This window comes from Melospiza georgiana, chromosome 3, assembly GCF_028018845.1.
Source record: "Melospiza georgiana isolate bMelGeo1 chromosome 3, bMelGeo1.pri, whole genome shotgun sequence".
Lineage (NCBI taxonomy): Eukaryota > Metazoa > Chordata > Aves > Passeriformes > Passerellidae > Melospiza > Melospiza georgiana.
Window position 1 is genome coordinate 66,067,054 of NC_080432.1, and position 14,930 is coordinate 66,081,983.

General features: G+C 40.2%; 1 protein-coding gene across 3 annotated transcripts in view; it reads right to left on the bottom strand.

The window, feature by feature from the left end:
- TULP4 (TUB like protein 4) overlaps positions 1-14,930 on the bottom strand; it is a 150,453-nt gene that overhangs the window by 14,569 nt on the left and 120,954 nt on the right. For all 3 annotated transcript variants that reach the window (XR_009114240.1, XM_058019966.1, XM_058019965.1), the window contains exons 8-13: positions 7,631-7,855; positions 5,672-5,906; positions 5,037-5,181; positions 4,029-4,173; positions 2,685-2,778; positions 1,197-1,340 (exon numbers count right to left, since the gene is read on the bottom strand). Coding sequence is in view for 2 of the 3 variants with exons in the window: in XM_058019966.1 (XP_057875949.1) it covers positions 1,197-1,340; positions 2,685-2,778; positions 4,029-4,173; positions 5,037-5,181; positions 5,672-5,906; positions 7,631-7,855 (988 nt within the window). In the remaining variant the exon portion in view is untranslated. The remainder of the gene's footprint in view (positions 1-1,196; positions 1,341-2,684; positions 2,779-4,028; positions 4,174-5,036; positions 5,182-5,671; positions 5,907-7,630; positions 7,856-14,930) is intronic.

Here is a 14,930-nt window from a genome sequence, read left to right on the forward strand (position 1 = left end):
CCAATTTTCAGGAAGAGATGTGAAAACTTTGCATTAACTTCTTTTCTATTTAGTTTTTATACTATTTTCTGACAGCTTGGACTGTGTTTCATAATAGCAAATGTTGGGTGCTTCCTGTTAATAATATATATATGGTCACCAATGTCTCTATTATTTTCTTCAGACACGACAGGTGAGTATCATGTAGACAGAAATTAAGGAGGACAAGTTCCCTAGATTGTGAAAAAAATGGGCTTAATTTGAAACATACAAGTATTTCTTTAGCAGTCCTGAGGACTGTTCTGATGCTTGGGTCAGACAAAAGCTTTGCTGCTGTCAGCAGTTGAAACCCTGGTCTGAAATAATGAGAACATTTCCATTTATTTCAGTAGATTTTAGCACTGCTCTTAATTGCTTTGCAATGCTCACACTCCTTCCTTTTTAAAGGGTACTGGCATGACAGCCACTTCCATAGTTCCAAAAACCTGTGACCGGGCAACAGGAATGTCTCAGTCATATGAAAATTCTGAAAATGTATTAATTTATCTTATTTTATGTTGTTTGTTAATTTTATTGGTATGATGACTTTGTTTTGATTGGAGGAGGTCTTGAGTACTTCCAGTCCTTTCCCCTTCCACATCACATCACCTGCACCCAAACCTTCCCTGCACTGCTTAAATCTTCTGCTACCTCAGTGAAGTGAAAAATTCTTCCTGATCCTGCTTTGTTTGTTGACTACTTTACTACTTTAGCCTCTTAGTAGTGATAAAAATCCAAATGAGCATTTATCACTTCTCAAAGGGTGGCTGAGTTTTATGGGAACCTGCTCTCTGACCCAAACTCCTGTCAGCTTTGATGCCATCACGTCTCAAGAACCGCCTGTCTGGATTTCCAGCAGATTACAATTCTGTCCCATCAAGATGCAGAATGCAAAGCTTCAGTCTGTGGAGAATTCCTAGCAAACTAAGATGAATTAGCAGATGACTAATTTCCCAATGAACTTGAAACTAAGGAGCTCTTTATGGATTATATTTTCCACACATCATAGAAAACAATGTCCATAATACATATGTAGCCTTATTCTAACTCAGTTCTACAGAACTCCATCAGACTAAAGGATTTTGATTTGTGTGTTTGCCAGAGGGGACCATGACACAACCAACCTGACCTCCATCTAGCTTAACCCATAACATGGCAGCCCTCCAGCTCCTCCTTACCTGGTAGATCATCTTCGTCTTCGCTGAAAACATTTGGATTAAAGACAGGCATGTTAATGTAGTCCATTGAAATCTTCCTCACTTCTGGGAGATATATTGTCATTTGCCTGGGCTGCAGATGCAGCAGACTGGTTTTATATATTACTAGAGAAAGAACATAAGAAACAAAAAAGTTTGTTACACAGATAGCATGTAAAGCCAAGGAAGAAGCAATTCAAAGCAGACAGAAGGGCTATGAATATAGTTATTTACTGTATACATGTGCATGGGTGAGCCATTATTTGTCAAATCACTATGTAACACTTTGCATAATAATGGGATAAAAGAGATTGTTGCTTTCAGCTATTTCTCTTTAAATGGAAGCAGCATCTCTGTGATTAAATAATTAATTACTTCATCTTGTATTCACAGCTATTTTTATGGAAGGGAAAAAACTTCTTATGGAAGAAAAGACTTTTTTCCATTCTACTTTTGAAACTTTTCACCACAGGATGCTACCAATTTACAGGGGAAAACTGGAAAGCTCTCAGGAAGGAAATCTGCTGATGGTTACCACATACAAAGAAATCTCACTGGGCTCAGGAAATCCCTGGGAACCAAACCATTGGAGACTGGGAGAACATTTGAAAGAAGTATCACTATCCATTTACTCTACACTTAAATCCTTCCCTATCTGCCACTAGCAGTGAGAGAATTAGAATGACCTGTGATCACTCAACTGCTGACAGCAGGCCATATAGCCACAAAAGCTATCCACCTAACTCTGCATCCAGGACACCTTTATGTACTCCTGACCCAACTACATAATGCAGCATGAGACAAAATAAGTGTTCTAAAGAGCTCATTAGACTGCTAGACTTGTGTTAATATTTCAGTTCAGAGCTCAGTTCTGCAGTGTGGTACCCTGTTTTTTATCCAGCCTTCTTCCTTCCCAACAAGACTATTGGGCAGAACTGGACTACCCTGAAAAAAGGTTGATGATAGACAACTGCTGCTTTTAATGATGGCTACCAGATTACTGATGCTCCAGCAGGAGAACCACATGATGAGGCTCTGCACTGACTTAAAGAATCTTGAGCATGAGGCTGTAATAGCTTTTTCATAGAATTTGTAGCTACATAACTATAAAATCTGACTTTAAAAAATACTTCTATGGCAGTAATTTAAACCTATTATTTCTATAGTCCTCTTGCAAAACCCTTTTTTTATTTGTGTGGGTTTTGTTCCAATAAACTATAAAAATAGAGGTCTGGGCTCAAATGTTGATTTACTGTTTTATTACAAGTGAGACTTTTAGCATTTTATTGATATCTCCTTATTGTATTTATAGATTTTAATCTTCTTTAGTTACAGTGAATTTAATAAGATCTAACTCTCACTGTCCACAGAAAATAAGTGCTTTGATCACTTACAAAAAATCTCATTGCATAAGTTTCTTGTTTGTTAGAAAGAAATTGATATGCAAAAAAATCAACAGTTTACTGTTACCTGCACCAAGGTTAGTTGGTAGGAAAGCAGCCAAACCCACAATTTTAAATTTGGTTCCCCAGATATTAGAGGTGACCTGAGCAAGGTAGTTGTGCTGCAAAACAAAAACAAGATCATTTTTATCTGATAAAATCTGTATCAAGCTCTAATAAAAAACTGCACAGCAATCAAGCTATTGCAAGTGATAATGCAATTTCAGTCTATCTTGTTTTTATTGTATTGAAACAGCCCAAAGTGCCTATGTAGCAACAGTTTTATCCAGTCATTAAGAAGACTCATTCTGATATCTTAACACCATCAGAAATGATGTATGCATCAGCCACAGGGTGATTAGAGCTATTGAAGATCTGAACAACACTTAGTGGAGAATGCTTGTTTAGTGAGAACAGGTCTGCTTTCTGGCACTTGCTGCTCCTGCCCAGCAGGACCACGGCTATTCTGTATTTCAGAGAGTGATACACCCTGCCCGTTGGTTCTATGCTCATGAATCACTTTATAGAACAATAAACAAGACAGAAATTAATTACTCATAACAACAAACATATATTCCCCTGGAGCTCCTAAAGCAACTTCCCAAACCACTGTTGCCATGGCACACATATTTATGGGTCTGAAAGACCAACAGACTTTTCTCAAAGGCCAGGAGTTATGCTGCTAGTATCAGGAGCAGGATCTAATCCTCAGGTCTTCTGCTCTACTCAAAGGGCTTCTGGTCCTAGCTTCGTGTAACTGTTTAGAATTTTTCACAAAAAGGAAAAACAAGAGAGCAGAAAAAACCAAGCCAAACAAAAGAAAATTACAATAACACAGGCTGTTACTAATGAAATATACAACCTAGACAGTTCTACAGCCTGCTAAGTTTCATTTTCCCAGAGGACATGAATACCACAAAGAGCACAAAGTGGTAATTCCTTTCCTTCCTTCCAATTAAGACTGTTTCATGTTAATTATGAAACGGACTATGTGGTCCTCTGAAGCAAACATTTCCTTATCTCTGCAATCCCTAGCAAAGCAGAGAATCATGGTGGCATTAAGATAGGTCTGAAAAACTGATGAAGTGTTTTCACATACACTTTCAAAAAGCCAACAACATCACCTAGAATAAAACATCTCACACGGATTCACACTGACAAAAGTAACTGCTCCTGGTACTTGCCAAACACCACCTCATACTGGCACTTTCAAACATTAGTACTGAACTGGAAGATGCAATTCTCTAGTTCTATCTACTTATTGTAATATAATGCAAACTTTCATTGCTGATCATTTGATCTCTACCACAATATGCTGCCTCATGAAAAAAAAAAGCATTTGAATCAGGTATGGTAACAATGTGCACAATACCTGAGTAATGTCTTCTAAAGGAAACTCTCTTCGTGTCAGGCTTGGAGAACCAATAGAGGGTTTCCTTATTGGTAACCTTGGTGATCTTGAGATCTCCTGTGCAGCTCGTGACATCTTTGGAGATTTGCGAGCTTCTATATTGATTCTGCAGGTAAAGCAATACTAGGAATCAACAATGAGCAGGCTAAAATGCACAAAACTCATGTCTTTGAACGAAAAGATGTAAGAAGAAGACAACTGGTAGGATGTCCTCAAAATGACTAATAAAGACTGTAGAGCCTGCAGGATGGAAAATTATGGGTCAAATTTGAAGACCTGACACACTTGCAGTAACTCATGCTAGATGTTTTCTAATTAATCTAACAAAGCTTCCAGCAGCTCTGCCAGATACAATTTGTCTTCCACTAATCCCAAAAAGGTGTAGAGATGAATGATCTCAGCTATGCAGACTTTGAGCAAAGTCTCAAGAAATGAGAACATGACACCTCAGCTGACAGATTTTCACATTAGTATATACAGCAAACCAAAGCTCCACAAATGTTGTCAGTGTTCCTACCCTAAGCCAAGTCATCTCTACCTCCCACTACACAAGGCAGAGTCAAGAATACCAGCTCAAGCACCTAAAGAGTTCACTGGCAGAAATGTAACAAACAAAAGTAAAAAACAGTCTGTTGAAAGGACAAAAATATATTCCATGGTGGCAAGACAGAAAGAAAAGGAAAGGTGGGAGAGTTTATAAAATCTTTCTTTGAGACTGCCTGGGGAGAAATTGTGCTCTATTGTTTCCCATTACATTGTGTCCCAGAAATCTTCCCATAAGTCCAGCTCTATGCCAATCTCTGAGATCACCCCAGAACTGCACATTGCAGAGCATCCCAATCTTACAGAGAATTCCTATTGCCCAAAGGAGTTTACTTTTCATTTTACAAGGTGTCAGAGAGGGAAGGAGAGGCAGGGAGGAAGAGAGGCCACTTGAGGAAAAAGAAGAACTATCCAAGAGGTTATTACCTGGGGAGTTTAGGTGATTTGCTAGCTCGGCTGATTTTTGGAGATTTCTTTGCTGCCCAGTCATCGCTGAGTTCGATATCGCTGGAGTCAGAGCAGTTGCAGCTGTCAATCACAGCGGAAATCAAGCTGTTTCCATAGATTTCATCTATCAAGACAGGCCCCAGAAAATTTAGGTGCTGCTTCAGAAAACTGCTATAAATTATAACTCTCAGTCATCAGAAGCATAAACCTGATCCACAGGCAGCAGTTGAAATAAAACTTTGCAGAGGGAAATTGAATGTTCTCCACTCTGCCTTCCAACTCCAAATTTCCAATGGTTTGAACTCAAGTGAACATTATTCAGAGGGATGAATAGCATTCAACTGACTTCGAAATTGAGACTAAAGAATATTTTCTGCTAATTAGCAATCTATATTCCATTACTCAGAATACAAGAAGTTCTCTTCTGTAAAACAGAAGGCAGCAGGGTATAATTTCAGAAGCTTCTAGGTCACGCAAAAGATTTTTTTCACATCAGAAAAAAATATCAGATGCCACCATCCATGCTGCACATATGTATTTTTTAAAACTCCTGAGGATTTAGTGTCCAAAGTGTTGCTAAATCATTTTTACACAGAGCAACAACTGAATCGTACCTGCTTTTCCGTCTGTTTTAGGATCCATGATGACAAACTCCGGCCGCAGCTTGCTGATCCGACGTCCTTTGAGGATGGGCACCAGCCCCCCAAGGTATTCCAAGTACAGTGTGTAACAGGGACCCCCCACCTCCGGGTCATCCTCCGTCCGCTTCATGGTGCAGTGCAGCCGCTCGTTCCCAGCTGTTGGGTAGCTGACAAAATCTCTCATATTGTTTGGGTCTGGGATTGGAGGCTTCATTCAACAGAGGAAGGAAAGAGAAAGTTTTCCCATATTGGTTGGGGTTCTTTTCTGTGGTGACTTAATCCCAACAAAACCAACTGAACTTGAACCCAGCTCTAATTTGGCAGGTGAAGATTAGTATAGGTTACTTCATGAGTTATGCAGGACCCACATGCAAGATGGAATGGCAGTGTGTTATTTAGTTAGATCAAAAGCAGTTGTATACAGAAAATAAAAACTAAAACTAGTTACATCAAAAAGGAAGGTTGAACCTGTGGTCAGAGCACTGAATGAGACAACAAACCTGTCTTCAAGTTCCAGCTCTTATCAGAAACTTCTTTTTGAACCCTAGTAATGTGGTCAAGTATCAGAGTATCTTGTCTCCTGCAGGCCCTGGAAGTGCACCTGAACACTCAGATCCCATTCCTGGTTAGTACTGGTACATGCTATGCCACTATGCTACAATGCTGTCAACTCTGGAAGAAGCTTGTACTTTTTACATCACTTCCAAGCACATGTCCCATCCTAGCTGAGGGCTTATTTGTGCACCATGTAGAGAAATACAAACACAAAGCTTGGATTACTTTGCCCTGTTTGCCTGCAGGCAAACTTCCAAGAACATGTCCCATCCTAGCTGAGGGCCTATTTGTGCGCCATGTAGAGAAATACAAACACAAAGCTTGGATTACTTTGCCCTGCTTGCCTGCACACTGTATTAATCCATGAAAAACTCAATCCTAAAGCAGTAGGACTGCTTTTGTCTAGGACAATATAGCCTGTATGACACTAATACTATTCATGTGTGTAAGTCAACAGAGTTTCTTTCAAAATGAAAGCATAAGGAAAAAAAGGTAGGAAAAAAAATAGGCTTCCTTTACCTGGCAAATCTGTATAGGCTCAGTAGTGATCTGTAATGTGGTCTGCAAGCTGGAGGGGGAAGAGGAATATTTGCAGGGAAGTGGGTGCCTTGCCTAGCACTGAAGGCATGGCTGACAAGACAGGTTCAGTGGGTGACTGAGATGAGCCAGGGTAAAGCGTAAGTGCTGATGAGGCTCCAGAAACAGCCATGAAACAGGACAGGCACGTGGCTTCTGGAAACCCTGCTCCCACCTCTCAGCTACACAACACCACGACCGCTTTGCATCGTTGAATCTCCACTAGGAGGTGACACAAGGACTGCTGGCAGTGATGTGTCCCTGCACTGCCCTCTGACCCCCACCAGGGCTCCCAGCCAACTGCTGCCTTCATCCAGCAGGTGGTACAGGAAAAGATGTGATACCTGGCTCATTATCCCATAGCACTATTGGAGCAGTAAGATTAGCAGAACTCAGTGTTAGTAGAAATGTTTGGGCAGCCCCAGGTCTTAAGCCTAACCTTCCTGGGAATATAAGCACTCCTGTGACATGTAGAGGGGGTACAGTTCTATCCCTGTAACCGTGACAGAGCATTATCACCAGTATGAGCTTCTTCAGAAGTCTTTGTGAGTCACCAGCATATTTTACCCTTGTTACGTACTTGGAAAGGCCATCTCCATGGAATAATGCAGATCAGCATGTGTGAGCCTTCTTTTCAGATTTTTAATAGGCACCAAATGCATCAGTGGGGCCTTGAAGAGGATGCGAAAGCTTTTAAAATGATAAAATCTTATCATTTAACCATTGCCACTTAGGACCACCGTGGAGGGGAGAGATCTAGCAGCACTTCCCTCTTCACAGCACCCATCTCTTTCATTTTACCTTGATTGTTGGTATGAAGGCAGTGGTGAGGTACGAGCAGAGCCGAGGGGGCAGGGTCAGCTTGCTGATGTCCTTGTCGTCCCGCAGGCAGCTGGCGATGGTCTGCTGGCACAGCAGCTGCAGGCTGGAGACCCTGTGCTCCACTCGCACCACGTACAGCGCGGGCCCAGAGGCCATCAGCAGGCGGGAATCCCTGTGACCCCAACAGATGGAGATGATGGGACGCTGCACGAAGAGCAAAAGGAAACAACTTCAAAAGATTTTGTGCAAAAGAGCTTTTTCCAATATGGCTGCGCAACAAGCGATCACATGAATTCACACCGATCACATTAAGTAAAGTCTTCCAGAAACTTCAAGTGCCCATCACTGCCCCTAGGAGCAGAATATGAGCATCTCAAATTGTAGGAAAGACATTCTGTGCTGTTCTTGAGAGGCAGCAAAGGCCTCCTGAAGATAAAGGAAAGCCCCATATCTCCCCTGAGGAAGATACCAAGGTTGTCACCATGGAGACACGATGAAGGAGAGAAAGTTAAGAGATACAGACTCTAGCTGGCTCACAGAATGACCTGGCTCCTTGGTCATCCACTGAGAACTTTGTTTCTTTCCTATAACCAATGGGCAGTGAATGTGTATGTTAAGTGAATGTAAATATCTTGGAAAAGTATAAAAACAGCATGTTGCTATAATAAATCTCTCTTGCACCCTTTTGATGGAGTTGTGATACTTTGTACTGTGTCGTGCTCTATAACGACATCAAATCATCAAAAACAGCAGCTGATGTTTATTCAGTGCTTTTTACTCAGGATGCTTAAACTCTTCACGCAAGAAATCAGCTACCAAATTCAGTACCTAGATAGGATAAGTGACTTTAAAGACACAGGGTGTTGAGAAGTAGGATTTTTTGATGCCCTATCCAAATTATTTATTCAGTTATCTAATCAGTCTTCACCCACTGGTAACAGCTCAAATTTTACAACTGAAAAGTTAAATTATATGCCTGGAGACACTTAAAAAACAAGTGGACAAAACCCAACCAGCTTTCTTGTTTTGTGCCAAGTCTTCTGCTGCAGCATCTTTTGAACTATTCCCGGAGGAACTGAACTGTGAAAGAGCACCAGGAATGCAACAGAGAATGGCCTTTTGTCTTCTACTTGTCTACACTCAGAAATGTCCAAACCACGACAGTAAAACCAGAAAGAGTCAGGGCCAACTGATACGAAATGTCACAATGTGGAACAGAATAACGATGAACAAACCCTGCTGCTTAGAACATTTATTTCCTGCTTGCAAGGAGCTCCCTAAACTTTCCTTCTAAATCCCATACTTTTTTGTAAAGTACCAGTCTGTTGTGACCTCCTCCAGCCTTATCATCATTACTTTTGCCCTTAAGTGTTACTTGCATCCACCTGTCATCTCTTGCTTTCTGGGTTACAAAGCTCCTGTATTTGCTTATATACACACACCCTGTGGTATTTCAATCCCATCTGCTACCTCTGTGCAAATAACATAAAGTAAAGATGAAGCTCTAACTCCATGAAGAATGCTATACAGCAGGTTGTCATCAGTGAACTACAAAAGATTTACTCCTTTCTGTGAAGGTCTACCTTGTTTTCACCATCTGTGACACTCAGAAGTTTAAGCAAACATGTTTTGCATCTAAATAATGAACTGTATTTATTGAAAAGTCAGGGTATCTTTGGAATATCTTTTCACAAGACACATCAAACAAGCAGACAGGGTCAAGACAGCAGCAATAAGAGCTTTTATTCACTCCTCTATTAGCAGTATGGTCCCAGATAGCAGGGTTAGATCAGCCCAGAGATTACTCACCCAGTCTGGGGAAAGAGCCTCCCTTCCATTTACAAATTCAAGATGCTTAAAGGCAAGAAACTGGGCAAAGATTGGTTTATGTGACTGATATGAAGCAAAATGCAGCTGGCACAGCACTATACCAACATTTATCCTCAAGATAAAGCATTAGCTGAAAAACATAAGAGATCTTCCCTACTATGTCACCTTATCCTAGATTTAAATTCTGAGGAAAATATTGATTTTAAAGTAGGAGGAATGAAGGAACTTCTTTTTAATTACATCTAGGCAATACCACACACACACCTCCACAAAGGCACAAATCTTCAGGCTGACTGATACGCAAATAGAAAGAAGCAACATGTGAGTCTTGAGATTTTCACAGTAATTGTTGAATGCATTTTGTAGTGGAGAACTTCAAAAGAATTGAAAAATCCTTTGTGTACCATCAATAATTCTACATGGCTTGCCATAACCATAATCTGTGGGATACAGCCTTGCATTTGAGGAGAGGCCACATGAGGTATCCCCTACTGATTGGTATTTTCATGATTTGTGAGTGTGGCTTGGCCCTCACACTGTCTGGCAGCAATGAGACAGTTCAAGCTGCTTACCAAATAAATGCAATTGAAAAGGCACTGGCACAAGGTAGGTACCTGCCACATCTATTGCATGACAGCCTGAGAACAGCACAGTAGAAGTGACCCTGATTTTCCCCAAGAGCTGAACCCCAGCATGGACAGCACTATCTACCTGATCATTACTGAGGGATCCAAACTGCATCCTGCTGTTCACTTTGCATCAGCTGCAGCTTACCTACAGACACAGTCAGGGGACAAACAAGTATGTGCCTTGCCACACAAATGTTTATTTATTGGACAGACTGTAATGGCAGAAGAAAAGTGGATATCCCAGCTATCATAATCCCATACAGTACACCCAGACCTGATGTCTCATACTGCAGCTATTATAACCCAATATATCACACCCAGGTAGGACATTCTTCATCCAAACAGAGTCAAATAAAACCACCTCTTTCCTCAGGTTACTGCTGCACACAGAGAGCACCAGAGGTGCAGGCAGTAGCAGTGTAGGAACCTCAGCCATTCAAAACACTGTCTCAAGGAAAAGGTTTTTCAGAAGCTTTGAAATGCAGGGTAGGACCTCTGGCAACATAGCACTGGGGAGCTCTGAGGAGTGGAAAGTCAGAAGTTGAAAACTTCACCACTGTTTCTCTACTGGCAACCATAATTCAGTCACCTTCTAAACTTCTCAATGTATGATGCTTCTATGTTCTGTTTATGAATGTATATGCAAACAATATGTGAGTGGGTGGATGATTAAACAAACACACACACAATACCTACATGTGCTGCACTGTTTGTAAATCATGACATTTCTACTCTTCCATTTGTACTATTAGTCTCCCCACATATCTCATTATGTTTTAATATTTTCAACCTCAACAAAGAGCACTTGCACCACACCACCAAAGGAAGACATACCTTGCCTTCCTTTCTCTGAAATGGTCAGACCCTTGGTACTCCTCCAGCCCGGTGTTCAGCAACATTTAATTTACAGTGAAGGGCTAAGACTTCAGATGAGCTTCAAGGAAAATTAGCCTGTCATTACAGGCTTGGAGAAATAAAAGATCACCCAAATGCCAGATCTGACCTGACCTTTAAAGTACTGCTCCAATAATATTTTTCAATAACTATCCTTCCTAGTCTTTCCTTTGCTGGACAAGAGATATGAATCAATTACTGCAGCAAGTCAGTTATGAGCTGGCCACAGCTTTCTTTTCAAACTCTACTGAGAAAAAGCAATTGACCTCAAACATCCAACATAAAAGTATTGTTCCTCATAAAGCTTCCACTTTGTACTGTTTTAGCAAAACAAGGAAGGACAAAAGTTGTTGTATCCAAAAGTTGTTGTAGCTACCTGTTAAAAAATGAAGAAGCAGAATCAAGGACAGAAGAATTTTATTTTCCATGTTTGCACAGTTGTTTTTTTTTTTCTGCTAGGAACGAAGAAACGCAGCTACAAATATAACATGAAAATTTCTAATCTCACTTTGCATATAAAAATATCATCAGGTTTTGAAAAATCTCAGCATAAACTGTAAATACCTGAATGAATTCCAGGGTTTAAATACCAACATGTAGCTCTATGACAATTAAATATTAGAAACTATTGGCTGAAGCACAAGAAAAAAAATGCTTTATCAGGAGAAATACTGACTGAAAACACATCTCAACAAGTGACTAACACGGAGCTCTTTTGCCATTTCTTTCCAAGTGGGCTCGAAAGTGAGCTACAGTTACTCAAATCTGTACCTCCAGCTGGGATGTTGATTCCCCTTAGAAGAGCATGCAGGAATGGATATTCCCACTCAAAGCCCTTGGTTGCTTCTTATGAGTCACTCTAGTGCCTCTATTACAGGAGAGAACATAATATACATACATTCCATCACTTGTATGCAGTTCAGTCAATGGAAACACTGTTCTAGCTGATTCTTGCTGCCTGCCTTGAGCTCAGAAATCCTGAGCCATGGGGTCTGCCTGCTGCTTGAACTAATCCCTTGTTTGTTGGCACTGGGACTCCCACTGGTAATGAAATAAAAATAGTATTCCAGGGCAGAAAGCCCAGGAACTAGCAGGACTTTTCTCAGGAGGAAGAACACAACTGCAAAATGGTATCCAGTGAATGGCATGTGTAAGCAGGTTGCCTGCTTGCTCTCACTCCGGGCTGCTGATGTGGAGATGCACACTCTTCCCTCTCAGAGACAAGCTGAAAGCTGCAATGGCTGCAGCGCCCACCTGGCTCTTGCAAGTTGTGTGTGCACACCTCTGTGCTGCCACAGCACTCATGGATGGTGTGGGAAAGCCACTCCTTCATTCTTCTGCTCCTCAAATTTACAGTGGGAAAAGTATTAACTGCTAAGAACTGATGGTGACAAATGATGAGAAATCAGCCACTGCTGTGGCCTGATATGATTTTTGATGTCATAAACTCTTTTTTGATTTGCAGCTGTTTCTTATACCCTCTCTACTTCTACAGTATCTTTGAAGAAATCAATACAATAAGATTCCATTTTAGCAGAAAGAGTTGCTTAGAAAAGTGTCTTCAATTTCCAGTGCTGATCAAAATCCATTTGTGCAGCAGAGACGATCCTGTGCCTATATAAAGAACACCAAGCTCCTTACTGATATACTAAAGCACGTTTCACCAGTAAGTTCTAAACTGTTGCTTTTTCTCCTGTAGGAAAATAAACTCTTCTTGAAGCTTTGTTGTCATCCCATAACAACTAAATAAAATTGATTTTAGGCAATATAAATGAAAGGCAACATAAATTCAGATGCAACAAACCTGAAAACTCTGTGTGAAATAAATGAAGAAAAATAAGCAAGGTCTGCTCAGCAGAATTACATAAAAAGCAGCCTCTTTTTTCAGAACCTTTTGATCTGAATTAAACCTAAAATTGCACCTTCCTTCTCTAGCCTTTACAGAACTACCAGGTTTCTGCAGGATCATATAATCTTCAATCTATTCATTTAGATGCTGGGACATTTCCAGCAGAGAAGCAGTCTGTGAAATGCTGACAGCAGCAGGTCTATAGCAAGCTGGTTTTCTTCTCAAAGACTTCTTCCATAAAAATTTGGTCTTTGGTACACCACTTTGAATTTGGTTTAAAAATATGACACAGATAAACATGGGTGTTTTACATTTAATTTTGTTGTCTATACCACATGTGAAGCTTAGCTCCCTCTCATCCTCCTTCACTGCACTCGAGATGTAATCTGTACTCGCACCAGCTACACAGAGATATAAAACCTTAAAGTCACGTAAATTTACTGTAGAATTAAAGGTGTATGGAGGAGATCTGCATTGTAGCTTCTAAATCTGTACTCTTGCTCCCCTGGTCCTCTCTGGGGCATATTAAAAAGTCATAAAACCTGAAGAAGAGACCAAATATAAGCCACAAGACTGAACCATTACAAAGAAAAAAATCAAAAGTTTGTTACAGTTAGATAATGTTGAAGAGATCCTGTAGGAGAGTCCCATTCAAAGTTCAGGATATAGGAAGATATGAAGCATCTGTTTCCAATCAGAAGTGACAGCAGGTAAAGTTAGTTGATATAATAAAGACCTGTCTGCACATTAGAGGAGATCTTCTAAAGTGACAGAACTGGGTTGCAGCATTTGGTAAACAATCTTAGCAGGACTATAAAACAGTCTTAAAGGAGTTGATTATTCTCATCCCTGCTTGATGCCAGGAACAGGTTGTGAGGACTTACCAAACAATGTAAGAAATTAACATCCTTCCAATAAAAACATAATGACCAGCAGGGCAGCCTGCTGTTGCAATCTCATTTTTAAATCCTGAAAAGGCAGGACAATGAAAAACCTGGGCATATTTTTGGTACCTCACATTGGTGTTTGTAGTGCATACAAGGATGGGCATAGTAAGAGGTAAATTTTACAAAAACTGATAATATGTTTTTGAATAGCCATCAGCTGATCACCAGCCCTTAAAATATGCTCTCTGCATAGAATTTAGTTCAGTTTTTGACCAGCCCTTACCAATGCTTTTTCAGCTCTTTCCACTCTATTCTGCAAACACATCCTTGCAGGATGCCAGGCTGAAGCCCCAGAGCCAGGAACAGGAGTGAATGCTACACTATGCCAACTCTACATTCTGGATGTTTATGGATGTTGTTTTTCACGCAAAGCTACTGCTTTTATTCCAATACTTCTAAACAAGTGTGATTTCCCTATCTACAGCTTTATAGTCAGCAAAATAGGTTTATGAACTATAAATTCCTACACTGAAGGTAAAAGCTTAAGAGAGTTAATCAAACGAGACAGAGGATGCCAAAACCACACTAAAGCTAGAGCAGAAGGCAGCATATGGAACATCTTGAAGGGATCCATGACAGCAGTCATCATTGAGATGAGTTACCTGCAGTTCCCAAATCTATTCTACCACTGGGGTTTGCAGTGACTTTATGTTCAGCAACACTCTAGCCAAGTTGCATATAAATCCTGTCAGTCTTAGACTGAGTTTTGTTATAAAAAATAAAATCTGTTTCCTGGCTATCCTACCAAAGACAGGACAGACACACAGCAGAAACAACACAGTTCAGTATATTTTACTGATAAAATTTTCAGACATGTGTTATGTCAAAGAATTGGGACAGAGAACCACACTGAAAATCAGTTTTGTAACTGTAATCCATTATTTTTTATATTGATGGTTGTTTTATTTTTCCTGGCTTTTGTATTCAGAACAACAGTCATTTATAATCAATGTGCTTTTCCAGTCACACATTTGCTTCTTCACAAGAAAGTCTTAGCAGAAGAGTTCAAAATGAGGAAATTCTTTTATTTTCTTCTTTTATATTTTTTTTTTTTTAGTTCAGTAACCAGTGATGAATCTTATAAAATCCCATTACAAGGCTGACTGTCATGGTACAGAAAACTAATTAAT